Genomic DNA, 20,086 nt, shown 5'->3' with positions numbered 1-20,086 from the left:
CTAAATATCTGTAAATGTATTTAAGCTAATTCATGCTTTAATTAAACGAGTTTGGTTTTAAATCCAGATGTATTATTGTGCTTTGCAACATTTTGGGAATTCGTTTTGTGAAGTTCGCCGTTGACTGCTTTTGTTTTTAAGACTTCACCGGAAGCATGTAGTTGTGACGTCAAACTTGACACTTACCGAGCACGTCTGGTGAGCTTGTTTCACTTGCCAGCTGCCTCACTTCCAGTCGAACTGAGGTGAAATGAGAGGAGAGTCGTGCCGCTAAAAGGTCTCCCACCATCACTTTGGACGACTTGTCTGTGTTATTCGTGGACGCTCGGTACTTCCTCCATGAACGAGACATTTAATTGTCGGACTTTGGATAAAGTTGGAGTTCGGCCGCAGCACAATGTGACCACGCTGAGCTGAGGCACTTCGGATTTACTCGGTACCGTTTTATTGATCCACAGACGCGGCACTCAAGAATGGGAAAACTACAATCCAAACACGGTAGGACACGCTTTCAATGCGCATCATTTCAAGCTTTTCGAACATGAACTCAAAACGATGTCTGTTTTGCATGATCCAAAGCGTGCAAGCGCAGAGAGAACCCAGAAGGTTAGTCTCCTGGACAATTGCATGAAGACTATTTTGAAGTTATAATTCTTGTTCACGCTGATTGTTTTTCTCTTAATGTGTCAGGGGACAGTTTTGTTGTGAATGCTTTCCTCCGGAGAGGCATGGACGAATCTGAGCGCTATGGAGGGATGGATCACAAGATGAAGAACATGCAGGTACAGCAGACTTCTATCTAATATGGTGTTTTTTGTTCACCAGAAATTAAGACAATGAGTCAGTCTTTATGGTCAGTAAGGTATTTACATTTTTATGTACCACTGAAGGGGTCAGTGTTAATCAAATGCACGCTGTGTGCAGTTAATTCACAAGGTGAAATATATAGTTTGTCCATGCAAATGTGTACTTTACATACTTTACTTTCTAAATATTTAACAAGATACACACACCGGTAAATCCGGTTTGACATTTATTCTATAAATACCCCCAAAGCACTGCTATCTATCTATCTATCTATCTATCTATCTATCTATCTATCTATCTATCTATCTATCTATCTATCTATCTATCTATCTATCGACAGTATATTATTAAAAAAAAACAAGCTGAAATCATTTTACAATGGGCCAATCTCTCGAATCTAAACAAGTCACACATTAGCTAATAGTCCACATTTTATATTTTCATGCTTGCTTCTAGTAGGTTTCCAAAAGGTTAAAGTAGGTTTTCCCATGCGTGTCCAAATTGGGCGGCCAATTATTTTGTATGAGGTCAGCCATCCTTAGAATAAAAGATACTTAGTAAAAGACAACATTTTCTTTGATTCATGTTTGTAGTAAACCCATGTCCCCTATGTTCTTTGTATCCTCTATCTAATGGCATTTATACGTACAGTATATGAATATGTTTATCTGCTGGAGTGAAACCAATTTGTGAGTTTAAAATGGAATTTTGGAAACTCTTCATTAAAGAATGCCAGCAGCATGCGTGAGAGTGTGGTACATGTGTGTGGGAGGTGCGTTTGCTGATGGGATGAGTGTGTCAGGCACTTCAAAGTTGTCTGCTCGGAGCTTTAACAACACCCTGTAAGAGGAGATGAGCACTTCTTGTCTTTTAAGGAGAAGGCAAAGTGCTTTGACGAGCATGCGTGAAGACCCGTGCAAAGTCTCTTGTTGTTTCTTTCTGACACGTCTGGCCCCCGACACAACAGTGCTGCGATTATTCCCCCCCCCCCCCCCCGCCCCCTAACCCGCACCATCACCAGGTAGGATAAGAAAGCCACACGTACTGCACACAGTGCATGGAGAGGTAGCGTCTTCTTCCAAGTGAGGTGTGTAAAGTTTTCTCTTGTGGCTGTCGGCATCGTAACTTTGGACTCCCTTCCTCCATGCCTCCCATTTTATAGAGTAGCTCCCAATCAGCAGCATCACGAGACCACACTTATATTCCTTTTGAGGTGGACACAGTTTGTGTGACATTTTACATGGAGGGCAAGTACAGTAGGTGAGGTGGGTGGTTTGTAATCATGCAAGTAGTACAGATTAAATCAGGTTATTATCCGCCCACTGGTTGCAAATTAAAGGGGTGCTGCAGTTCACACTCACCCTGGAGGGAAACCACCAAAGATGCAAGGCTTTTATTACTAGGTGCTTCCCACCCGCACCTCGATCACACTCATGACTCTGATTTATCTGCTGTCATTAATCACTTCCATTGGGCCCAGAACAAAATAGCTCTCCATATTTCACCAAACACTTTAATAGGAACATTTGAGAAGACATGTCTGAGAATGCCATCATATATATGTGACCACACATAGTATAGTGTCAGTGCTAAAGTCAGAATAACCCTTTTTCCATGAGTTTTCATCCCCTCCTTGCAACCACATCAGCATATTCAGCCCCTTTTCCATCTTTATGCATGCCAGCTGTCGCCCGAATCTGGCAAAAAGGGGTCTATCAGAAAGTCTATGAAATATGGACTGAAAATGAGTATGTGTAGTATGGCGGAGGAAAAATGAGTCTGCCTGCTCATACGTTACGTGAATGTTTTAAATGAGGCTGCAGTTGGAGTTTATTGCTAAAAAGAAGTCCTCAGGGGCTAGAGTCTACGACTGCTGTTGCGCAGCAAGTGTGAGGCCACATATTTTCAATTTTAAGACCTGTACCAGAATTAGATGGTGTCATATTTTGAAATGTAATTATTAGGTTAGATGTCTGTGGCTTTAGTTTCAGTTCAAGGCAAAACATAAGCAGCAGTAATACTCGAGGTGTTGGTCAAATTTTGCGTTTATTTCTTTTTGTAGTTACTGTAAAAAAAAACATGCTAGTTAAGTGCAAAAGGTTTTCTATCTGTAATAATTATTGCTTTGGTAATTCATAATTTGGGATGTCAGGTATGGTGTAGCCGCTACACTGTAGCACTACCTTTGCCTGATTTAGGTAGCGTCGGTTCAGTTTTCACTTACGGAATTATGAAGTGTTGTCTGTCTCTATATGTGCCCTGTGACTGACTGGCGGCCAGTCCAGGGGGTGGTCAGCTGCGAAGTCTCAAGCTCAAATGGATGGATTTTTCGATAATTGTATTTATTGATTCAGTATAGGACTTTCCCATAGGAAATAATGCAAACTATACAGTGAAACTCCTCTACAACGAAATCATGTTTGCAGCAAAAAAGAATTTCACAACAGGGGGCTTTTCACTGGAGCAAATGTTATCTCAGACGTAAACACGAACAGACACAAAAAACATATATGTGTACTTTTTATTTTTATTCCAATAGTGCATAAGTATGAGCATACACTTGTTTGACACTTCATATAGCCAGCGTAGAAAGAAAAAAGGAACGATATTGCGAAATTTATGACCAGCATTTACTTTCACTTACATCAATTTCTTGCATGTCTTTTATTTTACTTTCTCCATCTTTAATTTTTATTACCTTTATCCTGTCTTCAAGCGTGAAAGCTTTTCTTTTCTTAATTCCTTGGTATGCAAAGGTCCGTTTTGTCGCCATATTAGCAATGCAACGTTCGTGCTGCGTCTGAAACAAATACTTCCTGTTTCAGACAGTGTGGTGGTTGCTGTTGCCGTTTCCGAATTAAGCAGTAGAGGTCGTTGTGGCATGCTGAGGTTGGATTAGACCAGTGGCGTGCAAACTACGGCCCGCGGGCCGAATCCGGCCCGTTGGTCTTTTTAATCCGGCCCGCCGAAGGTTGGTCCACAATTAAGGTTCGATGTGAATGATTGCATTCATTTCAATTGGACTTGTAATGACAGGCATTTCACCGCCAGGTGGCGCATTGACTTGAAGTTGCAGAACACGGGGGGGCGGCGGGGCAATCTTTTCGACCACCTAGTACCTCTGTATCGCTCTACTTCTACTGGTCTGATCACAACCCATCTGCAGCGATGCACAGGCTAAAATAGGTCATCAACAACACTTTTGCCATTTAAAAAAAGTATATTAATACCGTACTTTCATGCTTTTGTTCTGTTGATGTTTGATATGGACTGTCAACAAATGCAGTTTTTTTTAATGTACCATAGCTCGTGCTGACCTGGCCCTTCTGTAAAATTTTAAAAGTCAATGCGGCCCCCGAGCCAAAAAGTTTGCCCACCCCTGGATTAGACTTTTGAGGAAGGCTTGTTTTCATTGTAGTGAATCTCGTTGCGAGGCAAGAGCAGAGAAAAAGATTTCATACAACTGAACAGGGGGAACAGAAAAGTGGGAATGGCTTTCATGCAGGAAAATGTTTTCACAAAAGGGGGTATTTTCGCCCATGTGGGTTTCATTATAGAGGAGTTTCACTGTAATATCTGTGTCTTTGAATCTGTGTGGCTTGAAAATGTGGGCCCTGACTAGTGAGTGGCGTGGCAGTCAGCGAAGGAGCTCGTACAGTTGTTGTTGTGAGCTCAGGTTAAGCGACTGGCTAACCGTTAACAAGATTGTGCACTGTTGAGTGCTTGGGTGTCCGTTGGGGCCCTATCAACTTGTGTTTGAATGTGCTTATGACTTCTTGATTTAGTTTTTGTTTGTTCACCAAAGCGATTAAAGGCGCAACTTATCATGAGTTAGCATCACATGTGCGGTAAATATGGTTTTCATATTTAGTATGTAGTGTCTCAACATCTGGCCCTCACTAGGTGGTTTGGTCTTAAGCTACAGGGACAGATAGCATTACTTGTGACTTTATAGAAGGGAGCAGATTGACCAAACACGCTGTTTAACTGCCCCCCCAACCCCCTTCCTTCTCATTGTCAAACGGGGGAGTAGGATTCCTGAGCTGTCTGGCTGGGACTTCAAAGTGCAGTGCTGAGAGTTATAAAAGGGCTCTGATATCAAGTGGAACCTCCAAACCCTCACCCCTCAATCCCCCTGCCCCTGCTTGCAGAAGGTGGGGAGGAGGTCTGGCGGGGGGCAGGGGATGATGTACTGCCGGGAAAAGAAGCGCAAACATGGCCTGTGCCCAACACGAGTCTGTGTAAACCTCGAAAATCTTCCTGATAACGCTTTAATTTTGATCCGGCAATCTGCCGAGGCTTTACTTTAGAAAGAAATAACAGCAGATCAGACGTGTTTAAATATTGATTTTTCGGCAAAGCATGACTCCACTCGGAGGCTGGCTGGTTGCCTTCGGCGTTGTAATCCCACTTTGAGTGCAGGAGTGGACAGCAGCACGCTCGTGCCTGAAACACCGTCACTTCAACTGAGACCAATACATGTATTTTAGTTCCTAAAAATCAGCACGTCTGGATTTACTGAATGCTTCAAATTTCCTTACCTAGTCTGGAGAAGTGTGTTCATGAGTTCACAAGAGCCCAGTGAGGGTTCGCTGTGTGTTTCACCTCTGGAAACATCAACAAGGTCCAAACCTTGTCGCGCACAAGCAAAGCGGTTCAAACAGGCTCGCTGGGATGCCCCAATAATGACAGGCTAATTTGGCCTTTCAGCACCGCCTTTTGTCTCAAGCCTCGCCACAGACTTGCTTGTGGGGAGCCACTGTGTCAACACGTCACATTCCATGACGGAAAGAAAAAATAAATAAAACTTCAATGTTCCACTTTAAAAAGATTAATTTGAATACACTTGGAGTAGAAAATGGGTTCAGCTGAGATCAGATTGTAAATGCTTAGTGATATAAATGTCAGTGGCAAAAATAAGATTAAAAGCAACAATAACGATTCAGCTCTTTTTTTTTTTTAGGCCCATTACTATTCTTTATGGAGGAAACTTGATCTGGAATGCTGCTGTGTTTTTTCTGGCTTCGCAATGTTTTTCCATAGGAAATCATTTGTTCGGTACTGTTGCCGTCAAACCTTTACTCAACGCACACGCAATGATTTGGCTCTCATTTTGTCTTCCCTAACTCTCATCCAAGTGTAACGATAATCGCTGTCAATACTAAGGCCTACAAACAATCAAACACTTGGTTTTAAGTTAAATGAGTGTCATGCCGCAGATGCATCTCTTTTCATTTTTTGCATTGTTAATTGTCACGAAAAAAATACTGGTCCGCTTATTTTCACATAACGTCTGGTGTACTGTCTTTATAGCCCCTGTGAAGTAAATTAATAAATTTATTTCTTAATACGTTACATGTTTAAAGGTAATTGCTGCAAACATGTGAAAAGACAGAAAATGAAGCAGGGCTGAATTATGGAGATAGAGAAGTAACAACTCTTTTTCACCATATCTGTGTTCCTGATTATTATTTTTCAGGGGGCGGGGGGCGTGGCTAACACGGCTTCTCAGTGATGTAATTGGGTGGATGCTCAAGCAAGGGATGTGTAGACCTGAGAAATTTGCCAGATGAAGTAGCATCCATTTTTCAAGTCAAAGAAGTTGCATTTGATTGATAGAGGACAGTTGAGCGGAGTGTGGCTTCGGCGCATTTAGCCCACAGTGTCGAGAGCGAAGACCATAGCTTGATTTTCAAGCCTCATTCTATATACTTACAGATTTATTATTTTTTTTACCGTTCAAACTTGGCTGCGGAAAGCCACAAAAAGCCAAAGAAAAAGCAAAACACCGCGATGCTTTCAAAGGTATTATAATAAAGCAAGATTAGAATATGATTGAGATTATTATAAAAGTTTCCCATCGGTCGGTCGCGGTCGCCTTTAAAAGTTTCGGTACATAACCTGAGGTTGTAATCAGTACAATCTCATTCAAGAGACATTACTCCTGCCCATCTGGATGTAAGAAATACTTTCTTTGGCAGCGCATCATGACTTTGTACTCTGCCTCACTCATGATTCGTAGCGACCAAACACGGAACCCCCCCACCACCACCTGAGATGCGAAAATGGCAGAGGCGACATAAAGGTGCGCTGGTATATGTAGCTCTTTTTAAACAGTCTTGAAGGCATTTGGAGGGTCTGTTTTTTTTCCGCCACCCCCCTCCCCCCACTCCCCTCCCGAAAATGGCTTCACAAGAAGGCGAGCTCTGAGCCTTCATCTCTGAATGAAAAGCATGTGGCTGGCATCCAGAACAGCGGGGTCTTTCAGCACAGCCCCGGCAGACATCTGTTCCTGGTTTGTACTGAAAAATCCTGGAGCGGCAAGAGGGGCTGTGGTAGGAAGGGGGTGGAAGGTTGCCGTGGAAGAGGAAAAGAGGAGGAGTAGGGATTTAAGGGTGTGTTTTTTTTCTTTGGGGAGATATTTGAGGTGTTTTTGAGGCATCAGTGGGGGGAAGGGGGAAGGGGGCAGGATGGCGGGCAACATCTGCCCAGGCTTTGGGAGGAAGACGCTTTCTTTACCAGCGGTTCGGTTCGGTTTATTTCAGCTGCACGTAAGTTTTCCCATTGTCACAAACTCTGAATGGTACTAAAATAAACCACTTTTTGGCATGCTCCTGTTGTGGTACCAACCTTAGGGAGAGAGGAGCTCCACACACTTGCAGCCCATTGATTGGTGTACAACAAGAATGCTTATTTTGTCAAACGAGGCGAGGAAGGTCAAACTGAAAATATTGGATGACACCCGCCAGTATTTCTCCCGTTGTGAAACCTGAGATACAAGGGTAGATCGATTGATTGATTTGTTGCACGACGATGAGAATTAATTAATCAATTTTTTAATCATATGCGTTTTGTCAATGAATCAGATTTAAGAAAAGAACGGGATATTTCAAATTGGCAGTGCAGAAAATGCACGAGTGTGGATTATGATTGAGTTGCTGATTGAAAATGGACAAAAATCATTTTCTTGCAAATGGTTGCAAATGGCTTATTTTGCAGAAACACAAACATAATCAGTCTGCTTTAATGGAGGACTATGGAACTATGGAAGAGAATTTACTCTTGTGAGGCTGAAATTTTATGTTGAACAAGGTTTCTAAATGATTAATCGCTTATCAAAAATCATTAGCGATTAATATGATAAATGATTAGTCGTTGATTAATCATTGCACCTATAATTAGCTGGATAAGCTTGAAGTAGCACTGTGAGATTTCCCAAAAAGGACAATCTCTCAAAATGTTGACCCTAGTTGGAATGACCACTTCAACCTGAGTACTGAGTGTCTGAAAAAAAAAGCCTTTTTGGGAATCATGTTGTGTGATACCGCCTGTAGAAAATCAGGGTTAAAAACAAACATGCCTTCAAATGACACCAAATGTATAACTTCAATTTAACAATAATTCCATTTTCGTACCTGTTCTGAGAAAGGTGCATCTTAAATCCTGGATGTACACTTTTGCCACTACAGGTCATCCATTATTATTTCAGCAATTTCTTTTTCTTTTTCTTTTTTTTAGATCATAATTAGTTTTGCAGCCCGGTGGTCGACTGGTTAGTGCGTTGACCTCATGGTGCAGAGGTACAGGGTTCGATTCCAGCTTCGGCCTTCCTGCGTGGAGTTTGCATTTTCTCCCCGTGCCTGCGTGGGTTTTCTCCGGGTACTCCAGTTTCCTCCTACATTTCCAAAACACGCGTGGCATGTTTTTAACATGCCACGCAAAAACATGCATGGCATGTTTTTGGAAAACAGTAAATCACAGGTGTCAAACTCAAGGCCCGGGGGCCAGATCTGGCCCGCCACATCATTTTATGTGGCCCGTAAAAGCAAATCAAACATGGTCACTTATATGATGCTTGCTAAAATCTCTACCAAAATGTAAAATTCTCATATTTAATAAATTAGAGACATATTGTAAGCATTTTCTTGTGCTCAAACCCCTCATTACAGTAACTTAAACTATAGTTGAACAAAACGTTATTATTGACTTTTTTATATGGTTTCAGTCATAACGGCCCTCCAAGGGAAACGGTAATGTGGCCCGCAACAAAAATGAGTTTGACACCCCTGCTCTAAATTGTCCCTAGGTGTGTGTGTGTGTGTGTGTGTGTGTGTGTGTGTGTGTGTGTGTGTGTGTGTGTGTGTGTGTGAGCGCGAATGGTTGTATGTCAATGTGTGTCCTGCGATTGGCCGGCAACCAGTTCAGGGTATCCCCTGCCTACTGCCCGAAGACAGCTGGGATAGGCTCCAGCACCCCCCACGACCCGTGTGAGGATAAAGCGGATCGGAAAATGGATGGATGGATCATTATTTTTGGAGCCAGTGAAAGGGCTTGGTTCTTGACGTGCAATTCGCCTGCCACTGCAATTCACGGCGCAAAGTCTTCCCGTGCCACCTGAGTGGAGTTCATTGTCATTTTTGCGGAGCATAATTTCCAGTCAGGGAACAAAGTGTTTTGAGCCGTGTTTATCCCAAAGTTCTTCCACGTGGGTGAAGTGGCTCTGACTTCGCCTTCCTGGAAATTATGTCAAACTAATAATGTGGTATTAATGTGTTCGTATCTGAGCATATTTCCAGGCCATATAGTATCAATGCATCCTTGGTGGTGAGCACAAATGCCTTCAACTTCAACTCCAAAGGATATCAGTTTAATTCTTGACATGATCCTGGACTTGAGTGGAAAAGTATCACCTGTCATGACTTTTCCTTTAAAAACAGACTTGGCAGTGTCGACTTCATCTGCTGGTTACACCAAGTCGGTTATTGTAATCCCCCTTCACACCAAATCCACCCCAAATCAGTGTTTATATTGCGAACCACATCGCGACGAGCTGAAATTTCACGAACCTCTTGGGACAAACGTGTCTTTTCATCTCACCTTCCCTTTCCTTCATTTAATAGTCAACCAATATGTGCATCACTCGACACTTCTGCGTCTGTTTATCTTTTCCGATGTTGATTGCCATTTGCTGAATACAAACCACGCAGTCGGTGTAAACATCATCACCAGCGCGGCTTCCACACTCATCACCAGCACGAGTTGCTTATTTAGCCGCTCTTTCATGTCCCTGGCGTTCACATAAGCATCACCGCGACGCCTCTGAGTCAGAGGGTGAGTCTCACCCATGGAAAGAGCCGGTGCTGAGCATTACATGTCCATGAGGGTATTTTGGAATACTTTCAACACAGCTCCACTGTACCACTCTGGAAGACACAAACATCGTGCTTTGACACTTTGAATTGCTCTCTGCAGAGCGATGACCTCCGCCCAGGCTGAAAAATCTTAAACGTGTCCGTCTGACTTGTTCTTGTTTTTTTGAGAAATTATAAAATCGTACTGTTTCATTCAGTCGTGATGGTCGACATGTTGAATCAGGTTGGTCCCAATACAAGTAGACTTTGACAGTTTATTTTGTTTGTTTTATACCGATCCTGAAACCTCTTGCTTAACAAAGATCACATCACTACAATGTGCAATCTTTGCATTATCATCAAGGGCAATTGTGATAATACATTGGTGGTGGTGCCTTGAGCTATGCGATTTGTTCCATGGCCAAGCTTGTAACTCAAACCTCTTGTATCTCAAATCATCTTTTCCCATTGGAAAGAATGGAAATGCCACTAATCCGTTCCCCCCTTCCCCTCCACCCTCCCCCAAAAAGTAAAAAAGATTGATATTCTTACAGGGCACAGGTGTCAAACTCCGGTCCTCAAGGACCGTTATCCTGCATGTTTTCTATCTCTCCTTCCTGCTGTTAATTTACAATTTAGCCACAAATCCACGTCTTGTATGCGTAATCAAAAGGGGCTGTTTTATAAAACAATCTAAGCAGTTGCCGCAAATTGACTTAAGTAGCGGCTTGGTCCCTTTTTTACATAACCCACATTGAGTTGCTTTTGACCCACATGTTTATAGTGTGATACATAAGTGTCCTACAGTCAAGTTTAATTCATTATGAGGCAAAAAATAAATAAAAATGGACTAAAAGGCATTCCTCATCTTGCATGTCTCCATCGCATGAAAATTTCCATCTATTGAGTACTAATTCCAAAAAATTGATGTGCCTTGCGACAAGCATGAAAGGATCTCATCAGCGTCAAGTTTTCCGACAGCGCAAAGGGAATATTTTTAGACAAGAGGCACACTTTCATTATTATCAGAGATGTTTTCTTCATGGAATGAAGTTGTCGCCTTCTCTTTGTGCCGTCAGTGGCGCTTTGAAGTCACTCGCGTCTTGTCGCTTCTTTTCATGGTGTTTATGCCGTTTGCTGCTTCCGGACATCAGGGTACATCCATGTGTTGCCTCACGGCGCAGAATGATAAGACATCAGCGTTTGATTATACACTATATGAAGTTGAGACACCGAAAGGAGCTATAAATAAATTAATTTTAAATAAGCTGAAGTATTGTAGCCTTTCATCAAAATAGTCATCACCACACCAGGATAGTAGAATATTCTACTACCAGGCATATCTATTGTGCTATCAGGCATATCCATTTACAATATTATAGAGTGATATGTTTCTCATTGAAAAAGACACATTTCCCCCTTAAATTTATAGGGTTTTTTTGGGGGTATTTTTTGGAGGGGGGGGCGGCTGGAACAGATTAATGGCCTTTCCATTCATTTCAATGGGGAAACATTGTTTGAGGTATGACTGTTTTGAGTCATGATCATGGTCACTGAACAAATGAAACTCGGCTCTAAAGGCACCACTCCATACTGAACGAATGTTAATATGTCGTAATTTACTTAGTTCTGTACCTTCTGACATCCAGTGGAAGAGTTAATTGTTCTGCTTGCTACGATAGGTTGCTGGCAAAGCTAGAGGAACCAAACGCTATTCATAAAATGATCATTTTTGGACCAGTTCTGTGTAATTGGATGGTTTTCGGCTGCAAACCTCATGATCTTATATTTTAGCTGTGGGTGTTTCAATGCACTGCATGTTTGCACTGTGGTTGAGAGAGGAAAGTAATTTCATCTGTGCTGTATGTTGCACATAGAGCATATTTAACAATAAAGCTTGACTTGACTTGATCTCTCTCGGCACACGAATATGCTGTGGGCAGCGGTTGGCAGATCACTGGTGTAGACAACCACAATTCATACTATTGGGAATTCTGGATTTGGTCATGCTTTTGTGGTTGAAAGCACAATTTTAATCTGAAAAGATTTGAGAGATCGGAAATCTCTCTTGTAGATATGTTGGATAGGGTTTTGTTTGTTTGTTTGTTGTTTATTGAACATATTAAATATACAATACGGCAACACATTGGCAAAAAATGAAGGCAAGCAAGGCATAATAAAGGAAAAGAAAATAGTCATCATCACAAATTATATGTTCAAAGGAGTAGGAAGAAGTAAAAAAAATGTATCTAGTCTTACCCCTTGTTATGTAATATATGAATTGATTATTTATCAATACAGGGTTGAGGTCAGGGTTCGTGTTCTTCCACACCAAACTCATCCAACCACGCCTATATGGTCCTCACTTAGTGTGCAAGATCCACCCCGAACACATCATCAGTCTATATGGTGTCTTTAACTCATTCACTCCCAATGACGTTTTAAAACGTCTTTTCAGACTTGGTCCAGAATTGGCTGGTACTGAATGAGTTAAATGCATACGATGTGACTGGACTGGACGTCGATGGCAGCGGGTAGCCCTCATTTTCCCAGCATGCTTTCGGTGACGACGGGTTAGCGGGCGCTGCTCTTGCTAGCTGACAGGGGAAAGAAAATACCTGAAGCTGGAGCCCGCTGCTTAATGCTGACATTTTTGGCAAAAGTGTTTGAATCCAAGTCTGTGTTTGATCTTGTTGCGTCTGCCGGCCAAGTAAAACACCGTGAGACTCAAAGTTTATTACATTTTAGTGTTTAAGGTATGTTTCCACATAAACCCCCGTCCCCCGCCCCCTTCTTTAGAAACGTGCTGCTCTTTTCCAAGTGGACTTCATTTCGCAATCCTTGGATTAGCCAAGGGTATATTCTTTTTTTCACGAATGGGTGGTGTCGATGTTATTATGGTCATTTCTAATTGCGCACACGCCGTCTGCAGTGATGTCTGTGCATGCGATGAGCTCACTGACAACGAAGGCCGCTTGAAACATTCCCACATGTTGTCTGTTTAAATATTTGTAAATGGAGGCTTCTTATTTATTTTTAGAAGGTCTTGGACCCCTTTATTGGATTAAAAAAAAATCTACAAATGAGTGTGATGGAAACTGGAGAGATTGTCAGAGGTCAGACTGCAATCTGACATACTGTATATTTCACAATGGATTCTTGTGGCGGAGGGGTCGGGGGTACTAAAAGAGCACGTTACATTGTTCGTCCTAAAGCTTGCGTTTGACGTTTTCTGTTGCTTGTCAAGGACATAAATTGCAGTGCCATTACAGCAGCATTTAGTATGCAATTACTTTTTTTTTCAGCTTGTCATGTAACTCTTCACATTGTGATGCAATGCGCATCCAATTCTTTCCCGTTGGAATGTTACAACCACTTTACTTTGTTATTCTTGGATTTAGAAGAAAAAAAAAAAGAAAAAAAAACCTCAGACAGTTCACCGAATGCTTCGAAACTTCATCCTTGGTCCACATTCCTGAAGCTGACAGACACCCTGCTAGGTTGGAAGAATGAAACCACACACGCCACAAACCCCTCGACTTCCTGTCAACTTAACTCAGAAAATGTAAAAAGACAAGTGGAGGGCGCACAGCCCTACTGTCATTTCTTTTTTCTCCTCACTATGAGCCCTTGAACACTGATGTCCATCCTCCCACCCTCTATTTTCATACATGATGCCATAAGACTGATGAAAGGAAAGATCCCCACATTTGAAATCCTGGAGGAGTTAGTAATGCTCTTCTCTTGCTCGGAGCCCACCCCCCTCTTTGGGACCCCAAGCTTCCACATGTGTAGGTATCGCTTTTACTCGGCTCATAAAATGCCACAGTCCCATCTGAAAGTGGTTAGCTGTCGAAACACTCGAGCGGCTTCAAAGCTTGGAAACGGGCTGCTGCAGACAGTGCAGGCCTGGCCCGCTTTCTGCACATCACATTGAATCTTTCCAAACGGGGGTGTTTGGGAGGGTAGGAGGAGGGACGGCAAACTTGCTACCCTCAGTACTCTTCATTAAGAGGAAGTGTTTTTTTTTTTTTTTACCCCATACAAAGGATTTGAATGAGGAGGACTTTGCTCTCATGTTCAGAAGTAGAACACAGAGGTTCTGATGAGATATTAAAAGACCAGAAAACGTCTGTGTTCTGTTAGTGCACGTATATGGAGATGATGAAACCGCGCTGAATGAAGTCTCTGTTCTCATTTCCTCTGAAGCCCCCCACCCAGCCCCCATTTCTTTCCTGAGGCCCGTCCACTTCAAAAGCTGACCTAGCCCTGTGCGCCGTGTAACTTGTTTACCTAAAGGCTCATTTTAAATAAACAGCAGTTCTCCGTGAAGGATGCCTGGCCCCTCACTGAGAGCCTTTCACGGACACTATTTTCTTCACAGGAGGTGCTCCACAAGGAAAGTGCACTCTTCAAAAAAAAAAGGGAAAAAAAAGTGTATATCTTGGGAAAAAACAACAGAAACATATTCCAAAAGGAAAAGATTATAATCCATGTAGAAATTTAAAGCACCTGATAGGTGTCTGAATGTAACTGTGTAACTGTACCAGTACAAATTCCACTTCATGTACAGTCGAACTTAAACATTATTGGCAGGCTTTCAAGTCACCTGTACTTGTTAGTCATTAGTTCTTTTCGGGGCAAATGCTGAATAGAAATAATTAGGATTGTTTGGGCAGAAGTAGTCTTCCGGAAGCCAACAGGGTGGTGTAATTGTGAGCACGTCTACTTCTGGGTTTGGATCTCAGCTTCAGCTTTCCTGTGTGGAGTTTAGGGCAAGTTGCATGGTAGGACCGCCACACACCGAGCGATGCAGCGGAACTCCACGCAACGCTCGCGCAGTGTGCAGGGTCCTGTCACGATTTCAGGAGTGGCCAATTCATAATTTGAGTTGCAGTTGCACAATTTGGCGACTTTGCAAATTAAATGCAGGGAAACTTTCACACAGGGGATTTTTTTCCCCCTGGTTATTAGTGAGTGAGACACATCCAACCACCACGTGATTCCAAGCGATAGAAATACAGTGTATACAGTACGCACGGTGTTTTACAAAAATACATAACCATAATTACCCTTTCATATGAAATGCCGAAGCTTGTGATAAAATATACATCCCTATTTTTTCCCCCTCTTTATTCTTGCCCATGTCCTCCTCCTGTAGCAACCTGAGTCTTCCCTGACTGACACTCCATCTTTTTATGGATTAAAAAAGCAACATGGTACAACATGTTGCATGAGGAGCCGCAGAACGCGATACGCACTTGCACGGTTCACATCGCAAGGAGTGCTTATGCTAAATCAGCAACTGTGTGGGGGGTGAATGACCAACTGTCATTTGTTGTAATGATCGAGTCCTAATCAGATTCGGAAGCATTGCGCAGTGGGTGGCGGCGCTTAAATTCACTGAAGAATCAAAGTTGTCCAGAGATGTGTATGTGAGTGGTTGTTTGTCTATACTGTACATGCCCCTAGATTGGCTGGCAACTAGTTCAGATTGCACCCTGCCCCTCATGCAAAGTCAGCTGGGATAGGCAATCTGTTGGAAGACTTCTTTTCAAATCACACTAACGAGGAATAATAATTGTACAAGTATCTTGCCGAACTGTGTGAAGTGAAGGTCTAGGGCGGGGGTCGGCAACCTGCGGTTCCGGAGCCGCATGTGGCTCCTTAGCGCCACCCTAGTGGCTCTCTGAAGCTTTTTCAAAAATGTTTGAAAATGGAAAAAGATGGGAGAGGGAAATATATTTTAATATGGTTTCTGTAGGAGGACAAACATGACACAAACTTTCTTAACGTTTTCCAATGTTGTTAAAATTTGTAGAATAAATATTATACTCGGGATGCGTGTGTAAGTGTGTGCGTATGCGCGCGTGCGGTAACTGGTCAATTTCGTGAGGCTGGTTGATCGAAAAGTAGATCTTCGGTCAAAAAAGGTTGGGCACCCCTGCACTGCAAGATGCACTGCAGGGAAAAAAAACATTTAATCATGAAGGCTCATTGTGTATTTGTAGCCAACGTAGTCATTTTGATTGTAGGCTAATTTAGCTAATATAGCTACATACCGCATGTGTTTACTTCATTATACGGCTTTTATTTTTTTGCGGTTCCAGACATCTTTGTTTTTTGTTTTCTTTTTTGGTCCAATATGGCTCTTTCAACATTTTAGGTTGCCGACCCCTGGTCTAGGGCAAAACTGTCTGAGAACGTAGTCTGAGTAAGGGCTTTCTCTATACCCTAAAACCAGCACCTACTTCTGCAAGTTGATGGGGGCTCAGCCGATCCTATCGTTTCAAGAATGCCAGTGTATCAGAATATCTTGACTCCCCGCCTCAGTGTCATGCTCTTGGCTTTGAGGACTCCTCCATCATGGTTACAACCTGATTATCTCATAGCTTTTAAGCCCCTCTCGCACATCACCACCTCCTGCTTCTTTTCCAGGCTTTCAAGAGCTTTTATCAATACTCAAGAGCGTCTCACTTTGTGCTTTTAAGTGGACTGCCTCCAGACTTTCTGCACAACCAGACTCACTCGGTTTTGTGGATTGAGCAAGTGAGATGAGATAAGAGCACGCCAGCCAAACTGGCTCGCCGACCCGAAGCGCAGCCGCATAGACTTGGTTTGCAATAATTGAGGCTTTGAAAAGCAGCAGCTCCCCGCGCGCTCCGCTGCAAAAGCTGAGAAGGAGGCGGAGCCGCGCTGAGCTGCCCTCTGCACCATCGCCTTTTCATCTCCGCTTTTGCCATGGATGAATTGCGTTCCTGAATTTCACACTGGGGAAGCGTGTTTGGTGCACACACAGCTTGCCTGTCAGGTCACAAAAGTGCACACACAGCCAGCAGAGGCACACCAAATTGGTGAGGTGGCGCGTTGAAAATGTAGGCTCGCATTTTGTACGTGGGCTTTCAAGTTCAAAGTCATTTATCCTCATGTGCTCTCTGTTCGCCCCCCCCTGCACCCTCACCGATAATTTCCTTTGAGAATAATTCATCAGAAATTTGGTTGAGGCGGATGACTTTGGCGCATCAGTAATTGACCTGCACATTACTTCTCATTCTTTCATCTTAGCTGTCTGTCTCAGTGATTCCCAAGCACTGTGCCACAAGAGATCGAACGAGATCCACAGGTGTGCCACATGAAAATCGTGTACAGTGAAACTCCTCTCTAACGAAACCTACATGGGCAAAAATACCCCCTAGTGTGAAAAAAATGTCATGCATGAAAGTCATTCCCACATTTCTGCTCCCCCTCTGACGAAAAATACCCCTGTTCCGTTATATGAAATATTTTTCTCTGCTTTTGCCTCACGAGATTCACTACAACGAAAACAAGCCTTCCGCAAAAGTCTAATCCAACCTCAGCACTCCACAGCAACCTCTGCTGCTTCGTTTGGAAACTGCAACAGCAACCACCACACTGGTTTACACATGCACAGCAGTCCAGGAAGTATTTGTTGTTGTTAGTTTCAGACGCAGCACGAACGTTGCATTGCTAAAATGGCTACGAAACGGACCTTTGCAGACCAAGGAGTTAAGAAAAGAAAAGCATTCGCGCTTGAAGACAGGATAAAAGTAATAAAAATTAAAGATGGAGGAAGCAAAGTAAAAGACATTATGCAAGAAATTGATGTAAGTGAAAGTGAATGCTGATCGTAAATTTCGCAATTTCTTTCCCGTTTTTTTCTTTCTACACTGGCTATATGAAATGTCAAATAAGTGTATGCTCATATTTATGTACTACGTATTGAAATAAAAATAAAGAGTACACACATACGTTTTGTGTGTGTGTTTACATCTGAGATAAATTTTGCTACAGTGAAAAATTTCTTGCTGCAAACATGATTTCGTACTTGATGGCGAAAGGTACAAATAACTTCCGTATCCCCCTGTTCCCTTTCATACAACAGAGGAGTAACTTGGGGGTCCACTAAACGGGTCCACATTTCACCCTGAGTCGATATATTTGTCTGTAAATTCCTGTTTGGTGGCATGCCATGAGATTCGAACGCAAAGTAGCGGCCTTGGCTCACTGAATCCTGGAAAACATTGCCTTATATTTATGGGATAAAACTTAAAAATTGCAGTCTGAGGACTTTTGGAGATTTTGCTTGTTTATAAAATTAAAGCATTCCTTCACGTCATCTGAACACGGCAGACTCTCCACTACGTCCTGCGCCCGCGAATCATGAAGAATACACTTGCCGTTGACCGTGATACGACCTCTTGTCTACTTCCAGCCTTGTGCGGAACTTCGCAGCTTGGAATCAAGCCTGTTCTTGCAGGGTCAAGAATTCTTGTGGTCTTTCGCTAAACTGGCAGTCGTCGCCGACTGTCAGGGGAGTTACTCAACAAGTCCAAGTGAGACCAGAGACAAAACAGGTGCTGGAAACCACTTGAAGTGTGTTAAGAAGATTTTTGCCCAAAACTTGTTGGCAGGATTCATTCAAGAGTTTGGAGTCCCAGACATCACATGGGGTTTTTTATTTTTATTTTTTAGATCGTGGCCACAATATAAATATAGGACATGCACAAAATACTAATTTGTGGTGATGAAGTAGCTGGGATTCCAATCTGGACAGTTGCGTAAGCAAGTCGAGAGCCCGTGCTCTAGAAACGGCAAGGTACGGGTTGCAGACAAACCTACACAATGGACAGGAATACTATAGTTGTTGTTCTTCAGTTATCAGACACTTTGGTTGTCTACTTTGGTTATTTCTTGGATCCTGAGCCTTGTGGCCTCTTTTTGCCGGTTGAATGTGGTCATGGCACCAAGCTGCAGGACACCCGACCGTGTCCGTTTGCCCGGTGCACCTCCCAAATGGAGTGTTCATGCTACATTACTTGCTGATTGGTCACGGCTACATGAGCGCCTCTCATCATCGGCGGTCCTTTGGATCCGCACCTCTCTTTGTAAACTTTAACCGTTGGGAGCAGTGACAAGTGGACTGTGGAGCTGCGATTCTGACCGTGAAGCCGCTCTTATCCCACTGGAAGGCATGCCCTGGACGGAAAGCTTGCGGGAAGCTTATCCAGCAGCCCGCAAGCCGTTAAAAGCGGGTGTGCCACCCCCCCCCAAAAAAAAGTCATTGTGGATTTCATGGACAAGCATCTCAAGTGTGTGCGCTGTTGCTGCTCTTCTGCATGCAGCTGTCCTTCCCTTCGTGGTTTGTTTACATTTCTCAGTCACCCGCAGGAGCACTGTAACGCCCGTGGCCCCGGTGGCAGCCCTCCCCCATCCCCCACCCCAAACCACAGAGCCTCACCCCTGTAACGTGCTGGACTTGCTTTTCAGCGCCGAGGCTGGAATCCCACGCAGTTTAACAAAACAAGTGGGGAAAACAGTGGTGTCGGCGCTTATCTCGCAGGTGAGAGCAATTACAACTGACATCTCCGTTCCAAGACAGACAGCTGGGAACCTGACACGTACAACCGCAAGTGTCTTTACGGGTGAGAGTGATCGTGTTGAAACGTAGCAGAGGCTGATGAGGGTGCTTACAAATCCTTGGTGACTACCGCTGACAGACAACAGTGCTCTGAGCATCCCACAGATGCAGTGTTTTTTATGTGAAAACATTTTGTGGCACACCAACCACTTTGGTGCTGTGAAAACTAGAACACAATGAACCCCCATCTACTTGTGGTTTCCCCGTTCGCTTTTCTTTTTGTGGAATCTAACCGCAGGTATTTGCAAAAAAAAAATGCAAAAAAACCCCAACAACAACAACGAAAACTTGTCGATTCACAACTATTGCCGTATATTTCTGCTATTTGTAAAAGATGCCACCAAAGCGTCAGCTAAAAAGAGAGTAGCCATCGGCAATTCTCACACGATGAGAAGACGACATTTACAGCCGCATCCTCACACCTCCGATGTCTTTTTTTCAAAATAAAATCAGCAGTAAGGAACTCATTTTCAAGATTAATGTTGAAATGATTTATGTAGGGTATAAATTAATTATATATATTGTAAACTTTTTGGGTGGGGCATCAATAACTCACAATGGACACTATACTCTTTTATAGTACTGTTTTTTTTTTTAAATATCTCGATCCATCCATCCATCCATTTTCCGAACCGCTTGATCCTCACTAGGGTCGCGGGGGGTGCTGGAGCCTATCCCAGCCGTCTTCGGGCAGTAGGCGGGGGACACC

General features: G+C 43.1%; 1 protein-coding gene across 3 annotated transcripts in view; it reads left to right on the top strand.

The window, feature by feature from the left end:
* Positions 1-218: 218 nt before the first annotated feature.
* Positions 219-20,086, top strand: part of nkd2b (NKD inhibitor of WNT signaling pathway 2b) — a 35,787-nt gene continuing 15,919 nt past the window's right edge. For all 3 annotated transcript variants that reach the window (XM_086114707.1, XM_086114706.1, XM_086114705.1), the window contains exons 1-3: positions 219-498; positions 580-606; positions 691-782. In XM_086114707.1, coding sequence (XP_085970833.1) covers positions 474-498; positions 580-606; positions 691-782 — 144 coding nt within the window. In that variant the 5' untranslated portion in view covers positions 219-473. The remainder of the gene's footprint in view (positions 499-579; positions 607-690; positions 783-20,086) is intronic.

The sequence above is a fragment of the Hippocampus guttulatus genome, chromosome 6 (assembly GCF_054856545.1).
Source record: "Hippocampus guttulatus isolate MCC_2025c chromosome 6, RoL_Hgut_1.0, whole genome shotgun sequence".
Classification (NCBI taxonomy): Eukaryota; Metazoa; Chordata; class Actinopteri; order Syngnathiformes; family Syngnathidae; genus Hippocampus; species Hippocampus guttulatus.
The sequence above is the reverse complement of the archived record's forward strand: the minus strand, read 5'-3'. Positions and strand labels throughout refer to the sequence as shown.